This window comes from Microcaecilia unicolor, chromosome 3 (genome assembly GCF_901765095.1).
Source record: "Microcaecilia unicolor chromosome 3, aMicUni1.1, whole genome shotgun sequence".
NCBI lineage: Eukaryota > Metazoa > Chordata > Amphibia > Gymnophiona > Siphonopidae > Microcaecilia > Microcaecilia unicolor.
The window spans coordinates 55,938,905-55,955,364 of NC_044033.1; the positions used below are offsets into that span (position 1 = coordinate 55,938,905).

Genomic DNA, 16,460 nt, shown 5'->3' on the forward strand with positions numbered 1-16,460 from the left:
TTGAAGCTGAGTTCTAAACATCTCAACCCAAGTGGTCACAAGATATGATAAGTAAAACATGAATAAGTACACAGTTGAACAAAATAAATAAGTAAAGTTTAAGGATTGTAATAAAGGTTTTTTTCCTGACAAGTGATGGTGCATGGTAGATAGGAGGCTAACAGAAGGTGAAAACTGCCTGATGAGGGCAAACAATGTTTGTTGCTTACGTCTACAGAAGTCTTTCTCTCTTAAGATACATTTCCTTTGCTACGCACCATCACCTCATTACTCCAAGTCAATCAGTCAGAAGGAGCAGCTTTTCCACCCAGACTGTAACTTTTACTCCTCTCCAGCCAACAGACAAAAAAAAATGCACAATATAGGATACAAGCAGGCTATCAAAACTCAACAAAAATAATAATAATCAAAAATTCTAGAAAGCAAATGAATACCTAATTTGGACTCCAAAAGACTGTATACATTAATTACATAAATAAGGTCAATTATCTTTTTGGTAATCACTCACTTTCAAAAGTGTCACACTGAGAAAAGCACATTTTCAACATGCAACATGAAAGGGCATTTTCAATATGACATCTAAGTCTGAATTGAGACATTTAGCAGAAAAAAACTTCTAAAGTTCTGTTTTAATTATGGCTTTGAGCTAGACATTTTCATGCTCAACACGTCCGTCTATGAAGAAAAACAAGCCATAGGGATGTCTGGCAGCAATCCTAGTAAACTGGCCACACAGACATCCCAGCAGTTCAGAGGGGCAGCCTAGTGGTCAGTGCAGTGGCCTTCACATAAAGGGACCCAGGTACAAATCCCACTTAAACCCATTCCTGTATGGTGAGTCCTTCAGAAACAGAGAAAACCTACTGTACCTAAAACTCCACCACTATAATATCCCTCAGGCTTGCAGGTCACATATATTTAGGTACGTGAGGTATTTATCTGTTCCAGGAGAGCTCACATATTTGTAATGAAATTGAAGAGTTAAAATGGAAATTGAAACTGGGTCCTATTGTTCACTGTTCACTGCACTGACCACTGGGCTATTATATCCACCTGCTTGCTGCTTTCTTAGGAATGGCCATAATATCTGGAACTGTCAGAGCCAACTGAAATCAAGGATTACTTTATGGAGCAGCTGGTACAGGAGCCAACAAGAGGAAGAAAAATTCTAGACCTAGTCCTGTTAGGTTGCTCCCCTTCACTCCGAGGTTGCAGCTCCCCAAACAAAAGAACACTCTCCAGCCGGGCTCACCTCCAACTCAAAATAAAGCTATTTACTGCATAGGAAGGGTGTCCCTCCTTCTTTCAAGTACAGATCCAAAACACAAAACAAATCCCTGTTACCGTTTACCTTACTCAAGCCGGTTTGGTACACAGGCCAGGCTTCAGCAGCTGCTTCCTCTCTCTGTCTCTCCTAGAGAGGAGCAGCCAAAAGCAAAAAAAAACACCCGGTTCAGTTTAGCTAGGCTTACCAAAATACAGTTCAGTTTAGCCAGGCTTTAAACCCCCCCCAGCCTGGCCTTCAAAACACAGTTCAGGCTAGCCAGGCTTTCAAAACACAGTTCAGGTTAGCCGAGCTTTCAAAACACAGTTCAGGTTAGCCAGACTTTCAAACCACAGTTCAGGTTAGCCAGGCTTTCAAACCACAGTTCAGGTTAGCCAGGCTTTCAAAACACAGTTCAGGTTAGCCAGGCTTTCGAAACACAGTTCCGGTTAGCCAGGCTTTCAAACCACAGTTCAGGTTAGCCAGGCTTTCAAAACACAGTTCAGGTTAGCCAGGCTTTCAAAACACAATATGGCTCTGCGCGGGCTCAAAGCCTAGGGTCCCACCCTCTTGGTCAGTCACTCTCTCTTACCTGACCTCCTCCCGCTTGGCCCCGCTACTTCCTTGGCTTTCCCTGAGCCAGAGCAGAGAAGTCCATCGGCTCTTCCAGGGTGTTCTCCGGTTCAGTCAACTCCAAAGGGCAAGGCTCACTCTCCCCCTCTCTCTCCTCAGGAGCCCAATCCATATTCTCCTCACCCCGCCCCTCTCCCAGTTGCTCACCCTTTTCTTCATTAAAGTTCTTTGGAGTCCCTTCTTTCTCCACCCACTTGTTCCACCACCTCTTCCACCAGGTTGGAGAATCAGCCTTCCTCCTTCCCCTGCGGCCCTCCTCTGTTGACTCCCGGGAGTGCACACAATTTCTCTTATCCCCAGGTTCCCTTGGGGCATGCTGGGAGTTGTAGTTTCCTATTTCGGGCTCTTCCCTGGGTATTGCCTGCCTGTACCTGGGGTATTCTTGCTTACCCCAGGGTTCCTTTGGGGCATGCTGAAATTTGTAATCCCTCTCTCTCCTCTTTTCTTTCTGTTCCCCAGGGCTGCCTACATACTCTTTACAGTCCTTACTGGAGAGCATAATCTGCTGTAGGAGGTTATGGTGCTGGGGCCACTTGATGACAGTGATCATAATATCATCAGATTTGATATTGGTTCTGCAGTAAGTACACACAGGAACTCCAATACATTAGCATTTAACTTTCAAAAAGGAGACTATGATAAAATTAGAAGAATGGTATGGAAAAAAAACAGCTGCGAAGATCAAAATTTTACATCAAGCATGGATGCCGTTCAAAAATAGCATCCTGGAAGCCCGGGCCAGTTATATTCCATCTATTAAAAAATGAGGAAGAGAGGCCAAACTACAGCCGACATGGTTAAAAAGTGAGATGAAGGAAGATATTAGAGCTAAAAGAAAATCCTTCAGAAAATGGAATAAGGATCTGACTGAAAATAATAAAGAACACCATAAAAAATGGGAAGTCAATGCAAAGCACTGAGAAGGAAAGCAAAGAGGGAGTTTGAAAAAAGATGACATTGGAGGCAAAAAAACATAGTAAAGACTTTTTAAGGTATATTAGAAGCAAGAAGCCAGCAAAAAGAATCAGTTGAACCGCTAGATCACCGAGGGGGTAAAAGGGGCACTCAGAGAAGACAAAGCCATAGTGGAGAGTGGCCTAGTGGTTAGGGTGGTGGACTTTGGTCCTGGGGAACTGAGTTCAATTCCCACTTCAGGCACAGGCAGCTCCTTGTGACTCTGGGCAAGTCACTTAACCCTCCATTGCCCCATGTAAGCTGCATTGAGCCTGCCATGAGTGGGAAAGCGCGGGGTACAAATGTAACAAAAATAAATGAATACTTTGCTTTGGTCTTCACTGAGGAAGATTTGGGAGAGATACCGGTGCCAGAAATGGTGTTCAAAGCTGACTAGTCAGAGAAACTGAATGAAATCTCTATAAATCTGGAAGATGTAATGGCACAATTTCCCAGAGTAGGATTGTAGGAAAAAAAACTACAATCAGAATTTGTATTGTGAGCCAGAACTTCCAAAACATTAGCGCGCAGCTTTGTAAACAGTGGTGCCAGTGAAGTTGGTGTTCTTCAGCTGAATGCCAAGGAAATGGTAAAACAAAATGGTCAAATGAACAGAATCAGAGGAATGGTCTCAACAGATAGACAAAGTAGTGACAAACCAGAAAAGGAAACCAAGACCACAAGATTTTAAAAAGTGCTCATTGCACCAGTCCCTTACAGGAAGGAATAGGGGAGTTATTCTCCTTAATCCTCCATTGTTTATTTCCCTCTCTAAATCGAAATAAAGAAAGATTGTGGCTTCTGTATTTCATTAGCAGCATTTACATATAAATTTCCAAAATGGCTGACATACATGTGGAAGTACTAACACTTACACATGTAAGTTGAAATAACAACTGTACATCAGCAGATCCTTTTCCAAAATACCACCAGAATTGAGCGCATCCTAACCTGCATGTCAGATCGGCGCCAAAAAATCCCGCTTAAACGGTATTCTATAAGCCGTGCCTAAAATTTGGTGTGGTTTATTTATTTATTTGTTACATTTCTACCCCACATTTTCCCACCTATTTGCAGGCTCAATGTGCTTACATAATACCATAAAGACGTTCGCCAGTCGGTTAATAACAAATACAAGGTTGTATTGTGGTCGAATGAGGTAGGTGTGTGTCAGGCACCGTGAAGGTCGAAGGGAATGAGGGTTGTATATTGTCCAGTACGATCATTGGTTGTGCTCTGTTGCTGGGTGTGGGGATTTACGTTGGATTGGTGGGATAAGCCTTTTTGAAGAGGTTGGTTTTTAGTGATTTTCTGAAGTTTAAATGGTCATGGATTATTTTTACAGCTTTTGGGAGTCCATTCCATAGTTGTGCGCTTACATAGGAGAAGCTGGATGCGTAAGTTGTTTTTTATTTAAGTCCTTTGCAATTTGAGTAATATAAGTTTAGGTATGATCATGATGATCCGATTCTGTTTCTGATTGGTAGATCTATGAGGTCATATATCCTGGGACTACGCCGTAGATAATTAGATGGACAAAGGTGCAGATTTTGAAGATGATCCGTTCTTTGATTTGGAGCCAGTGAAGCTTTTCTCGGAGGGGTTTAGCACTTTCGAAGCGTGATTTACCAAATAGCCTGACAGCTGTGTTTTGGGCGGTCTGGAGTTTTTTTTGCGAGTTGTTCTTTACATCCCGCATAGATTGAGAACACATGGTTAAGCAGAAAGTTGTGTGTAAATTTAGGCATGGAAATTTGCACCAACAAAAATGTGGTGCAAATGCCCGCACCTAAATTTACACACGGAGCAATTATGCGCATAACTTGAAGCCACTCCCTGTTCCACCCTGAAATGCCCATGACCCTCCCATTTCTGTGCCCCCTTTTTTGGAATGCACATACATTTTAGGTGCAGATCCTGTGCCTAACTTTACGCATGTTGGTCCCAATTAAATGTAATTAGTGCCAATAATTGCTTGCTTAAATGCAAATTACTGGCACTAACTGACTTGTTATTCAATTAAATTGTGCATGCAAATTGGGAATGCGCCTAAGTTTGCATGCACAATTTTTGACGACCTTTACAGAATCGGGGGATCTATGTACAGCAGGATTTCATATATAAGGAGGGTGTACTGCATTATACAGCCTTAAAGAATCATTCACCCAGTCAGTAAAAGAGGACATTTCTAAATTAACATTCAAAAAGTACAAAGGATTTCAAAAAAGATGAACACAGGGAAGACTATTTGCTAAAGGTGAAAGAGATGAGAAAAGAAATGCAAACTGAAGAAAAGATAACTAAAGAGGTAAAACAACGTTTCAAGATGTTTTTCGGTTATGGATCAAAAGGAAGCACTGGAGTAACCTGTATGAAGCAGCAATTACAGACCAAAACAGCAGTGAAGACAGGAATATACCACATGGAGCAGCAGCAGTAACCGTAAATTGAAGGCATAGAGGAAAATGCCCCAAACAGTAGTGATAGGATTTCCAAAGTAGTATAGGGTAACTTGCATAAAGCAGCAGCGACAATCCTAAACACTTTGAATGGCTGGGTGAGGATACGGGGAAATAAGAAGCTGGTGTCAGGTGAATTTGAATGCATATCTAGTCAAAATGGAGAAATCACTGCTGAGCAAACTGTATGAGCCATTTTGCATCATCTACCATCTTGTATTATGTTTTTATAGCTATAGAATAGGTTGTATTACTCAAGGGACAGGACTCATCACAAAAATACCCAAACATTTAGGATCACTGACCACCTGTGCATCATCCAAATGCCACCTATAATCATGTAGTGCCTCATACACAATTCTGGCCAGAATTTCTAATTTAAATGTAAATGACATATTTGACTAATTTGAAAGAGTAGTTTAGAAGAAGTTAATGGTGAGAAAAGTAGTCTGAGAGCAAGGGAAGCCAAATCCTACTGATAATTCCTGGCAAGTCATTTCACCCTAATAATTGCTGGTAAGATACAAGCATATGATTAAACTGTGCTAAATTAGTATGGTTCATCATGTGTTAAAAATTGTGGGATACTGACCTAAGGTACCATTGTGTGTTCCCAACCACATTAATGCAGGATGGCAGGCTCCTATTCCAAGCTTACCATTCTTTAAAGGAGTCAGAGTGACCTTAAAGAAACAGAAAACAGAAAGTCCTCTCCTGCCCCCCCCCCCCCCCCCCCCCAACACACACACACACCCCTCACTGCTTGCCAGACGTCTCAGTTTTTAAAGGAAATGTCCACAGACATTTGCAGTGGCTTTTTGTGCAGGTACTTTTTCCAAGAAAAATGATGTTTTGAGAATGCAGAACTATGCATGTTATTTGCGTTGTTTGGCCTAACCCTACCTCTACATACCTTCATGCAGTGCAAAGCTAAATTATGTGAGTACCTGATGTGCATCATTTTATCCACACTGATGTGGGAGGCAGTGTACAAACAGCCAACTTACCAGGCAGATCAGTACTTATCTGGGTAAATAGCTTTTGGAAATTGCCTCCCCCCCCCCCCCTCCCTCTTTCTGCATAGTAATAGGAAAAGGCATCAATTAAACAGTAATGCTTGCTTTTCTACTTATAGGTATTCTACTGTTTTTCATTGGAATGGGAATCAACATTCACAGTGATCACTTGCTACGAAAGTTAAGGAAGCCAGAAGAACTTACTTACAAGATCCCCCAAGGTAAAATAAGAATTATTTTTATTTGTATTTTTTTTTTAAAGAAATGTAAAGTGGTAGAAAAGAGAGATTTATGGCCCAGGTAAGTTTTAAGAAAATGGTTTTGTTGCATGGGTTCTAAGTCCCATATTTTGAGTTTCACAGGTATTATAATCATCCTCATATAGATAGATAAAGATCTCTAAATATTTGCTGACTGCGCCATTTGAGTAAACATCAAGTGGAGCATTAAAATCTATTAAGTATATTCAGCACTGCTATCTGCCAATCTGGAGACGCTGAATATACTTGTCACCAGTGACCACTGCTAGCGGTATGGATAGTGGAGATATACTACTGCTATCCAGATAGTTGTGCAGTTTGTTAAGACATCCTTTCTTGATGGCCTAAATGTGCCTGGATAGCTATACAGGTAACCCCGGATTCTATATATGGCGCTCAAAACTGTGCACACAAATTCCCTTACAATTTAATTAACCAACCAATTCTCCGAGGACAAGCAGGCTGCTTGTTCTCACTGATGGGTTGACGTCCTCGGCAGCCCCCTCCATCGGAAAGTTTACTAGCAAAGGCCTTTGCTAGTCCTCGCGCGCCCATGCGCACCGCGCATGCGCGGCCGTCTTCCCGCCCGAAACCGGCTCGAGCCGGCCAGTCTTCTTTCGTCCGCGCTCGGTACGGTCGTGTTACGCCGTTCGTGCCCCAGAGAGTCGACCTCGCGCGTCCTTTTCGACGTGTTTTTTCCTTGTTTTTCTTTAAAAAAGTTCGGGAAGCGCTCCGGAAGTGTTCCGGAAGACCCATTCGGGTTTTCTGCCCTTCCCGTAATTTTCACCCCTGAGCAAGCCAAGCCTTTTCAGGAGGTGGTCAGGCAGCTGAAGGCGTGCAGAAAATTCCTGGCCAGAGGAGTTTATGACACTTTTGATGTTGCGTCCAGGGCCGCTGCTCAAGGTGTGGTGATGCGCAGGCTCTCATGGCTGCGTGCCGCCGACCTGGAGAATAGAATCCAGCAGCGGATTGCGGACTCGCCTTGCCGTGCGGACAACATTTTTGGGGAAAAAGTCGAGCAGGTGGTAGAGTCTCTCCACCAGCGGGACACCGCATTCGACAAGTTCTCCCGCCGGCAGCCTTCAGCATCTACCTCTACAGGTAGAAGATTTTTCGGGGGAAGGAAGACTGGTCCCTATGCTTCTGGTAAGCGAAGGTACAATCCTCCTTCCCGACAGCCTGCGGCCCAGGCTAAGCCCCAGCGCGCTCGCTCTCGTCAGCAGCGTGCGCCTCAGCAAGGCCCCGCGGCTCCCCAGCAAAAGCAAGGGGCGAGCTTTTGACTGGCTCCAGCAGAGCATAGCCGACATCCAAGTGTCAGTGCCGGGCAACCTGCCAGTCGGAGGGAGGTTGAAAGCTTTTCACCAAAGGTGGCCTCTCGTAACCTCCGATCAGTGGGTTCTGCGAATAGTCCGGCAAGGATACACCCTCAATTTGGCCTCAAAACCTCCAAATTGTCCACCGGGAGCTCAGTCTTACAGCTTCCAGCACAAGCAGGTACTTGCAGAGGAACTCTCCGCCCTTCTCAGCGCCAATGCGGTCGAGCCCGTGCCATCCGGGCAGGAAGGGCTGGGATTCTATTCCAGGTACTTCCTTGTGGAAAAGAAGACAGGGGGGATGCGTCCCATCCTAGACCTAAGGGCCCTGAACAAATATCTCGTAAAAGAAAAATTCAGGATGCTTTCCCTGGGCACCCTCCTTCCCATGATTCAGCAAAACGATTGGCTATGCTCTCTGGACTTGAAGGATGCCTACACTCACATCCCGATACTGCCAGCTCACAGACAGTATCTGCGATTTCAGCTGGGCACACGCCACTTCCAGTACTGTGTGCTACCCTTTGGGCTCGCCTCTGCACCCAGGGTGTTCACAAAGTGCTTGGCTGTAGTAGCAGCGGCACTTCGCAGACTGGGGGTGCACGTGTTCCCATATCTCGACGATTGGCTGGTGAAGAACACATCCGAGGCAGGAGCCCTGCAGTCCATGCAGATGACTATTCGCCTCCTGGAGCTACTGGGGTTTGTGATAAATTATCCAAAGTCCCATCTTCTCCCAGTGCAGAAACTCGAATTCATAGGAGCTCTGCTGGATTCTCGGACGGCTCGCGCCTATCTCCCAGAGACGAGGGCCAACAACTTGTTGTCCCTCGTCTCGCGGGTGCGAGCGTCCCAGCAGATCACAGCTCGGCAGATGTTGAGATTGCTGGGCCACATGGCCTCCACAGTTCATGTGACTCCCATGGCCCGCCTTCACATGAGATCTGCTCAATGGACCCTAGCCTCCCAGTGGTATCAGGCCGCCGGGGGTCTAGAGGACGTGATCCACCTGTCCACGAGTTTTCTCAAATCCCTATATTGGTGGACGATTTGCTCCAATTTGACTCTGGGACGTCCCTTCCAAATTCCTCAGCCACAAAAGGTGCTGACCACGGATGCGTCCCTCCTGGGATGGGGAGCTCATGTCGATGGGCTTCACACCCAAGGAAGCTGGTCCCTCCAGGAACGCGATCTGCAGATCAATCTTCTGGAGTTACGAGCGATCTGGAACGCTCTGAAGGCTTTCAGAGATCGGCTGTCCCACCAAATTATCCAAATTCAGACAGACAACCAGGTTGCCATGTACTATGTCAACAAGCAGGGGGGCACCGGATCTCGCCCCCTGTGTCAGGAAGCCGTCAGCATGTGGCTCTGGGCTCGCCGTCACGGCATGGGGCTCCAAGCCACATATCTGGCAGGCGTAAACAACAGTCTGGCCGACAGGTTGAGCAGGATTATGCAACCTCACGAGTGGTCGCTCAATTCCCGTGTAGTACGACAGATCTTCCAGGTGTGGGGCACCCCCTTGGTAGATCTCTTCGCATCTCGAGTGAACCACAAAGTCCCTCAGTTCTGTTCCAGGCTTCAGGCCCACGGCAGACTGGCATCGGATGCCTTCCTCCTGGACTGGGGGGAGGGTCTGCTGTATGCTTATCCTCCCATACCTCTGGTGGGGAAGACTTTGTTGAAACTCAAGCAAGACCGAGGCACCATGATTCTGATTGCTCCTTTTTGGCCGCGTCAGATCTGGTTCCCTCTTCTTCTGGAGTTGTCCTCCGAAGAACCGTGGAGATTGGAGTGTTTTCCGACCCTCATCACACAGGACGAAGGGGCACTTCTGCATCCCAGCCTCCAGTCGCTGGCTCTTACGGCCTGGATGTTGAGGGCGTAGACTTTGCCTCTTTGGGTCTGTCAGAGGGTGTCTCCCGCATCTTGCTTGCTTCCAGGAAAGATTCCACTAAGAGAAGTTACTTCTTCCATTGGAGGAGGTTTGCCGTCTGGTGTGACAGCAAGGCCCTAGATCCTCGCTCTTGTCCTACACAGACCCTGCTTGAATACCTTCTGCACTTGTCTGAGTCTGGTCTCAAGACCAACTCTGTAAGGGTTCACCTTAGTGCAATCAGTGCTTACCATTACCATGTGGAAGGTAAGCCGATCTCAGGACAGCCTTTAGTTGTTCGCTTCATGAGAGGCTTGCTGTTGTCAAAGCCCCCTGTCAAGCCTCCTACAGTGTCATGGGATCTCAATGTCGTTCTCACCCAGCTGATGAAACCTCCTTTCGAGCCACTGAATTCCTGCCATCTGAAGTACTTGACTTGGAAGGTCATTTTCTTGGTGGCAGTTACTTCAGCTCGTAGAGTCAGTGAGCTTCAGGCCCTGGTAGCCCAGGCCCCTTACACCAAATTTCATCATAACAGAGTAGTCCTCCGCACTCACCCTAAGTTCTTGCCAAAGGTCGTGTCGGAGTTCCATCTAAACCAGTCAATTGTCTTGCCAACATTCTTTCCCGGTCCTCATTCCTGCCCTGCTGAACGTCAGCTGCACACATTGGACTGCAAGAGAGCATTGGCCTTCTACCTGGAGCGGTCACAGCCCCACAGACAGTCCGCCCAATTGTTTGTTTCTTTTGATCCCAATAGGAGGGGAGTGGCTGTAGGGAAACGCACCATATCCAATTGGCTAGCAGATTGCATTTCCTTCACTTACTCCCAGGCGGGGCTGGCTCTTGAGGGTCATGTCACGGCTCATAATGTTAGAGCCATGGCTGCGTCGGTAGCCCACTTGAAGTCAGCCTCTATTGAAGAAATTTGCAAAGCTGCGACGTGGTCATCTGTCCACACATTCACATCTCATTACTGCCTGCAGCAGGATACCCGACGCGACAGTCGGTTCGGGCAGTCAGTTCTTCAGAACCTGTTTGGGCTTTAGGATCCAACTCCACCCCCCGAGGGCCCTGTTTGTTCTGTTCCAGGCTGCACTCTCAGTTAGTTGGTAAATTTTTTAGGTCAATTTCAGTTATGTCCTCGCCGTTGCGAGGCCCAATTGACCATGGTTGTTGTTTTGAGTGAGCCTGGGGGCTAGGGATACCCCATCAGTGAGAACAAGCAGCCTGCTTGTCCTCGGAGAAAGCGAATGCTACATACCTGTAGAGGGTATTCTCTGAGGACAGCAGGCTGATTGTTCTCACAAACCCGCCCGCCTCCCCTTTGGAGTTGAGTCTTCCCTTGAAGTGTATTGTCTTGCTACATACTGGACTGGCCGGCTCGAGCCGGTTTCGGGCGGGAAGACGGCTGCGCATGCGCGGTGCGCATGGGCGCGCGAGGACTAGCAAAGGCCTTTGCTAGTAAACTTTCCGATGGAGGGGGCTGCCGAGGACGTCAACCCATCAGTGAGAACAATCAGCCTGCTGTCCTCGGAGAATACCCTCTACAGGTATGTAGCATTCGCTTTAGTGCCAATTGGGTGCTAACAAGCAATGATTAGCATTAATTGGCAACAATTTGGATTTACGAGCACATCTTGCTAAGCATTTCTATGAAGATGCGTGTGCAAATTATTTAACACGCAACTATAAAAGGGGGCATGGCCATGAGAGGACCATGGGTAGGTCAGGGGCATTCACTAAAAATGCATGCAGTATTATAGATTCAGGGGATCTGCACCTAATTTATGAGCAAGGATTTACACCAGTTTTCAGTTGGTGTAAATCCTTGGGTGCAGATCTCGGTACTATTCGCTATTCTATAAATGGCACCCAACTTGGAGCACCATTTATAGAAAAGTGCTCATTTTTTTAAATAGAATCTGGCCCATAGTGACTGAATATTGCCAACTATCTAAAGAGTTAAGCAGAATCCACCCTTCCCCCACCCTAACACTATCCAGATAGTGATGCCACTCTATGGATAAGTGTATCTGAATATTGACCCATCAGCAGTCCTAAATTATCCAGATTGCAGACTGAATAGTGCCACTATTCAGATGTTCTGGAACTGCCTTCATTCCACCCTGGCATTATCCAAATAGTTAAAGAACTAATGACTGGGAAGAGAACCAGTAACGTTCAAACATAAACAACTATATAAGTTCTCTGTACATGCACAACTTGTAAGCAATGAGAATAATGAAAATAATAGGAGGAAAAAGCCTCAAGAAGCTCCTAGCTATCTGCTGGTTGAGAAGGACTTCTTCATCATTGGCAGAAAAAAATATCCCAAAAAGCAAAACATTTAATTGTTTGTTTGTTTGTTTGTTTGTTTGTTACATTTGTATCCCACATTTTCCCACCTATTTGCAGGCTCAATGTGGCTTACATATTATCGGAAAGGCATTTGCCGATTCCGTTAAGGAAACAAATACAAAGTAGTGTCCAGTAAGAAAGACAAATCCGGTGAGAAAAACAGATACAAAGTAATGTTGGGTAGTATAGGTCGGAGTGGTACAAACAGAGTTATGGCATCTTTGAGCGGAAGAGTTATGTTATGTCCATTTCGTGCTTTGGGTTCATTGTGTTTCAGAGTCTGGGCTTTGGGTTCGTTATGGTGCAGAGTCTGGGCAATTAGGTTGGGTCGGTAGGGTAGGCCTTTTTGAACAGGTTGGTTTTTAGTGATTTCCGGAAATGTAAGTGCTGTTCTTTCTGTAGCAAAAGACACCATCTATCACCACCACCCGAAAGCGGTGCCACCTGTTGCAGTGCTAGACAGCGCAATGCCTCAAAAGCATGTTGCTTAGTCCCACAATGAATCGCCAGAGAAGTCACCTTCTGAGTCTTAATTGTACTTTTATGCTCAACCAAGCGAACAGTCAAACATCTGCCCCACATAGATCTTTTTGCAGGAACTAATAATACAATAAACAACATAGGACCCCTTTTACTAAGCCGCGTAGACGCCTACATGTGCCCAACGCACGCCAAAATGGACTTACAGCCCAACTACCGTGTGGCTCCTGCGGTAATTTCATTTTTTGTGCGCATCTACTACGAGCGTCTTAAAAATAGGTTTTATTTTCGGACATGTGCCAAGTGGCATCTAATGCGTATAGGTCCTTACTGCTCAAATTATTTACCACTAGGTCTATGGCTGGTGGTAAGGTCAGAGACCCAAAATGGATGCGCAGTAATTTTGATTTTGCCACACGTCCATATTCAGCAAAAAAAGAGGCCTTTTTTACAGGCGCGCTGAAAAATAATTCTGCGAGCGCCCAAAACCCACACCTATGCTACCACAAGCCACTTTTCAGCATGCCTTTCTAAAAGGACCCCATAATTAGTGAATAGAGAGTATTCTCTGTTAGTCCTTGAATCCTTAAAGACATTAGTCTCTATCATCATGTGACACATCATGCACACACCACATTTTTTATGTCCATCGAAAATAGGATCTTATCTCAGGTAAAATACAGGGACATAAAAGTTCTTTTAAATTTCTCCTTCTGCTGTATGCAAAACGGATCGTGGAGTGAGAAAGTACAGGTCACTCTGCTGTATGCAAAACGGATCGTGGAGTGAGAAAATACAGGTACTGTAGATATAAACATAGGATTAAACTGTGCTAAATTAGCACAACTTCATCATGTGTTAAATATTGTGGGATAATAACCTAAAGTACCATTGTGTGTTCCCAGGATGGCAGGCTCCTATTCCAAGCCTACCATTCTTTAAACATTCTTGGCATTACATTGGCCATCCTTCAATTGTCCAGTACCATGCTTGATTTTAAAGCTAAATTACTTATTACTAACAATAGTTCTGCAAGCTCATTTTTCAATTCTGTCAGTACTCTGGGATGAATACCATCCATTCCAGGCGATTTGCTACTCTTCAATTTGTCAAATTGCACCATTAAATCGTCCAGGTTATTATTATTATTATTATTACATTTGTATCCCACATTTTCACACCTATTTGCAGGCTCAATGTGGCTTACATAGTACCGTAAAGGCGTATACCAAGTCCTGTAGATAAACAGTAACAAAGTAATGTTGTGGTTGAATAAGTTTCGTGTGTTTCAGGCACAATGGTGGTCGGAGAGAGGGAAGGTTACTTGGAGGGGCATAATCGAACGGGGACGACCATCTCTAAGAGCGACCATCTCTAAGGACGTCCCGGCGAAGGGGCGGGGCAACCCGTATTATTGAAACAAGATGGACGTCCATCTTTCGGTTCGATAATACAGTCGGGGACGCCCAAATCATGAAATTTAGGTCGACCCTAGAGATGGTCATCCTTAGGTTGTTTTTGAGATGGTCGTCCCCGGTTTTCGGCGATAATGGAAACCAAGATTTATAGAGATTTCATTCAGTTTCTCTGACTCTTCAGCTTTGAATAACATTTCTGGCACCCAGTATCTCTCCCAAATCTTCCTCGGTGAAGATCGAAGCAAAGAATTCATTTAATCTCTCCGCTATGGCTTTGTCTGAGTGCTCCTTTTACCCCTCTGTCATCTAGCGATCCAACTGATTCTTTTGCTGGCTTCTTGCTTTTAATATACCTAAAAACGTTTTTACTGTGTGTTTTTGCCTCCAACACAATCTTTTTTTTCAAAGTACCTCTTTGCCTTCCTTATCGGCACTTTGCATTTACTTGCCATTCCTTATGCTGTTTCTTATTATTTTCAGTTGGATCCTTCTTCCATTTTCTGAAGGATTTTCTCTTAGCTCTAATAGCTTCCTTCACCTGTCGTATGGTCTTCCTTCCTCCTTTTTTAATACATGGAATATAACTGGCCTGGGCTTCCAGGATGGTATTTTTGAACATCATCCATGCCTGATGTAAATTGTTGACCTTCGCAGCTGCTCCTCTAAGTTTTTTTTTTTCACCATTCTTCTCATTTTATCATAGTCTCCTTTTTGAAAGTTAAATTCTAACCTATTGGATTTCCTGTGTGTAGTTACTCCAAAGGCGATATCAAATCTGATGATATTATGATCACTGTTATTAAGTGGCCCCAACACTATTACCTCCTACACCAGATCATGCGCTCCACTCAGGACTAGGCGTAGAATTTTTTTTTCTCCTCTTTTTGGCTCCTTTACCAGCTGCTCCATAAAGCAGTGCTTGATTTCGTCAAGGAATTTTACCTCCCTAGCATGCCCTGATCTTACATTTACCCAGTCAATATCGGGGTAATTGAAATCACTTATTATTGTATTCCTCAGTTTGTTAGCCTTCCTAATTTCTGATAACTGTTAGCCTCCCTAATTTCTGCTGAAGATCGCCAGATAGACAATTAAGGGGCTTTTTTACTAAGCTGCGGTAAAAAGGGAGTTGCGCTAGTAGAAGGGGCCATTTTTACCGCAGTTGATAAAAATGCCAAAAAAAGACATGGCCATGCAGTAAGATTGCTCATACCTTGTGGCCATGCAAGGGGGAGCACTTGCCGCCACCCATTGAAGTGGCAGTAAGGGCTCCTGTGCTAAAGCCCATAGGAATTGAATGGACTTCATTGCATTTGCCGCACCAGGAATCACTACCGCATCTTTGTAAAAGGAGCCCTTATTCAAACATTTAACACATCTTTACCTAAAAAAAGACAAGTGCCGATTTAAATCTGAAAGAAAACAGATATTATTACTCTAAAGAAAATACCTGTTAATTTATTTTCCTTGCATTCTACTAAAACCAGTCCAGACCTATTGATTACAGTGGTGGAAATAAGTATTTGATCCCTTGCTGATTTTGTAAGTTTGCCCACTGACAAAGACATGAGCAGCCCATAATTGAAGGGTAGGTTATTGGTAACAGTGAGAGATAGCACATCACAAATTAAATCCGGAAAATCACATTGTGGAAAGTATATGAATTTATTTGCATTCTGCAGAGGGAAATAAGTATTTGATCCCCCACCAACCAGTAAGAGATCTGGCCCCTACAGACCAGGTAGATGCTCCAAATCAAATCGTTACCTGCATGACAGACAGCTGTCGGCAATGGTCACCTGTATGAAAGACACCTGTCCACAGACTCAGTGAATCAGTCAGACTCTAACCTCTACAAAATGGCCAAGAGCAAGGAGCTGTCTAAGGATGTCAGGGACAAGATCATACACCTGCACAAGGCTGGAATGGGCTACAAAACCATCAGTAAGACGCTGGGCGAGAAGGAGACAACTGTTGGTGCCATAGTAAGAAAATGGAAGAAGTACAAAATGACTGTCAATCGACAAAGATCTGGGGCTCCACGCAAAATCTCACCTCGTGGGGTATCCTTGATCATGAGGAAGGTTAGAAATCAGCCTACAACTACAAGGGGGGAACTTGTCAATGATCTTAAGGCAGCTGGGACCACTGTCACCACGAAAACCATTGGTAACACATTACGACATAACGGATTGCAATCCTGCAGTGCCCGCAAGGTCCCCCTGCTCCGGAAGGCACATGTGACGGCCCGTCTGAAGTTTGCCAGTGAACACCTGGATGATGCCGAGAGTGATTGGGAGAAGGTGCTGTGGTCAGATGAGACAAAAATTGAGCTCTTTGGCATGAACTCAACTCGCCGTGTTTGGAGGAAGAGAAATGCTGCCTATGACCCAAAGAACACCGTCCCCACTGTCAAGCATGGA

The 16,460-nt window shown here is 45.0% G+C and overlaps 1 protein-coding gene across 1 annotated transcript in view; it reads left to right on the plus strand.

Annotated features, from left to right (window-relative positions):
• Positions 1–16,460, plus strand: part of SRD5A2 (steroid 5 alpha-reductase 2) — a 131,977-nt gene that overhangs the window by 106,349 nt on the left and 9,168 nt on the right. The window contains exon 3 of the mRNA XM_030195950.1: positions 6,446–6,547. Coding sequence (XP_030051810.1) covers positions 6,446–6,547 — 102 coding nt within the window. The remainder of the gene's footprint in view (positions 1–6,445; positions 6,548–16,460) is intronic.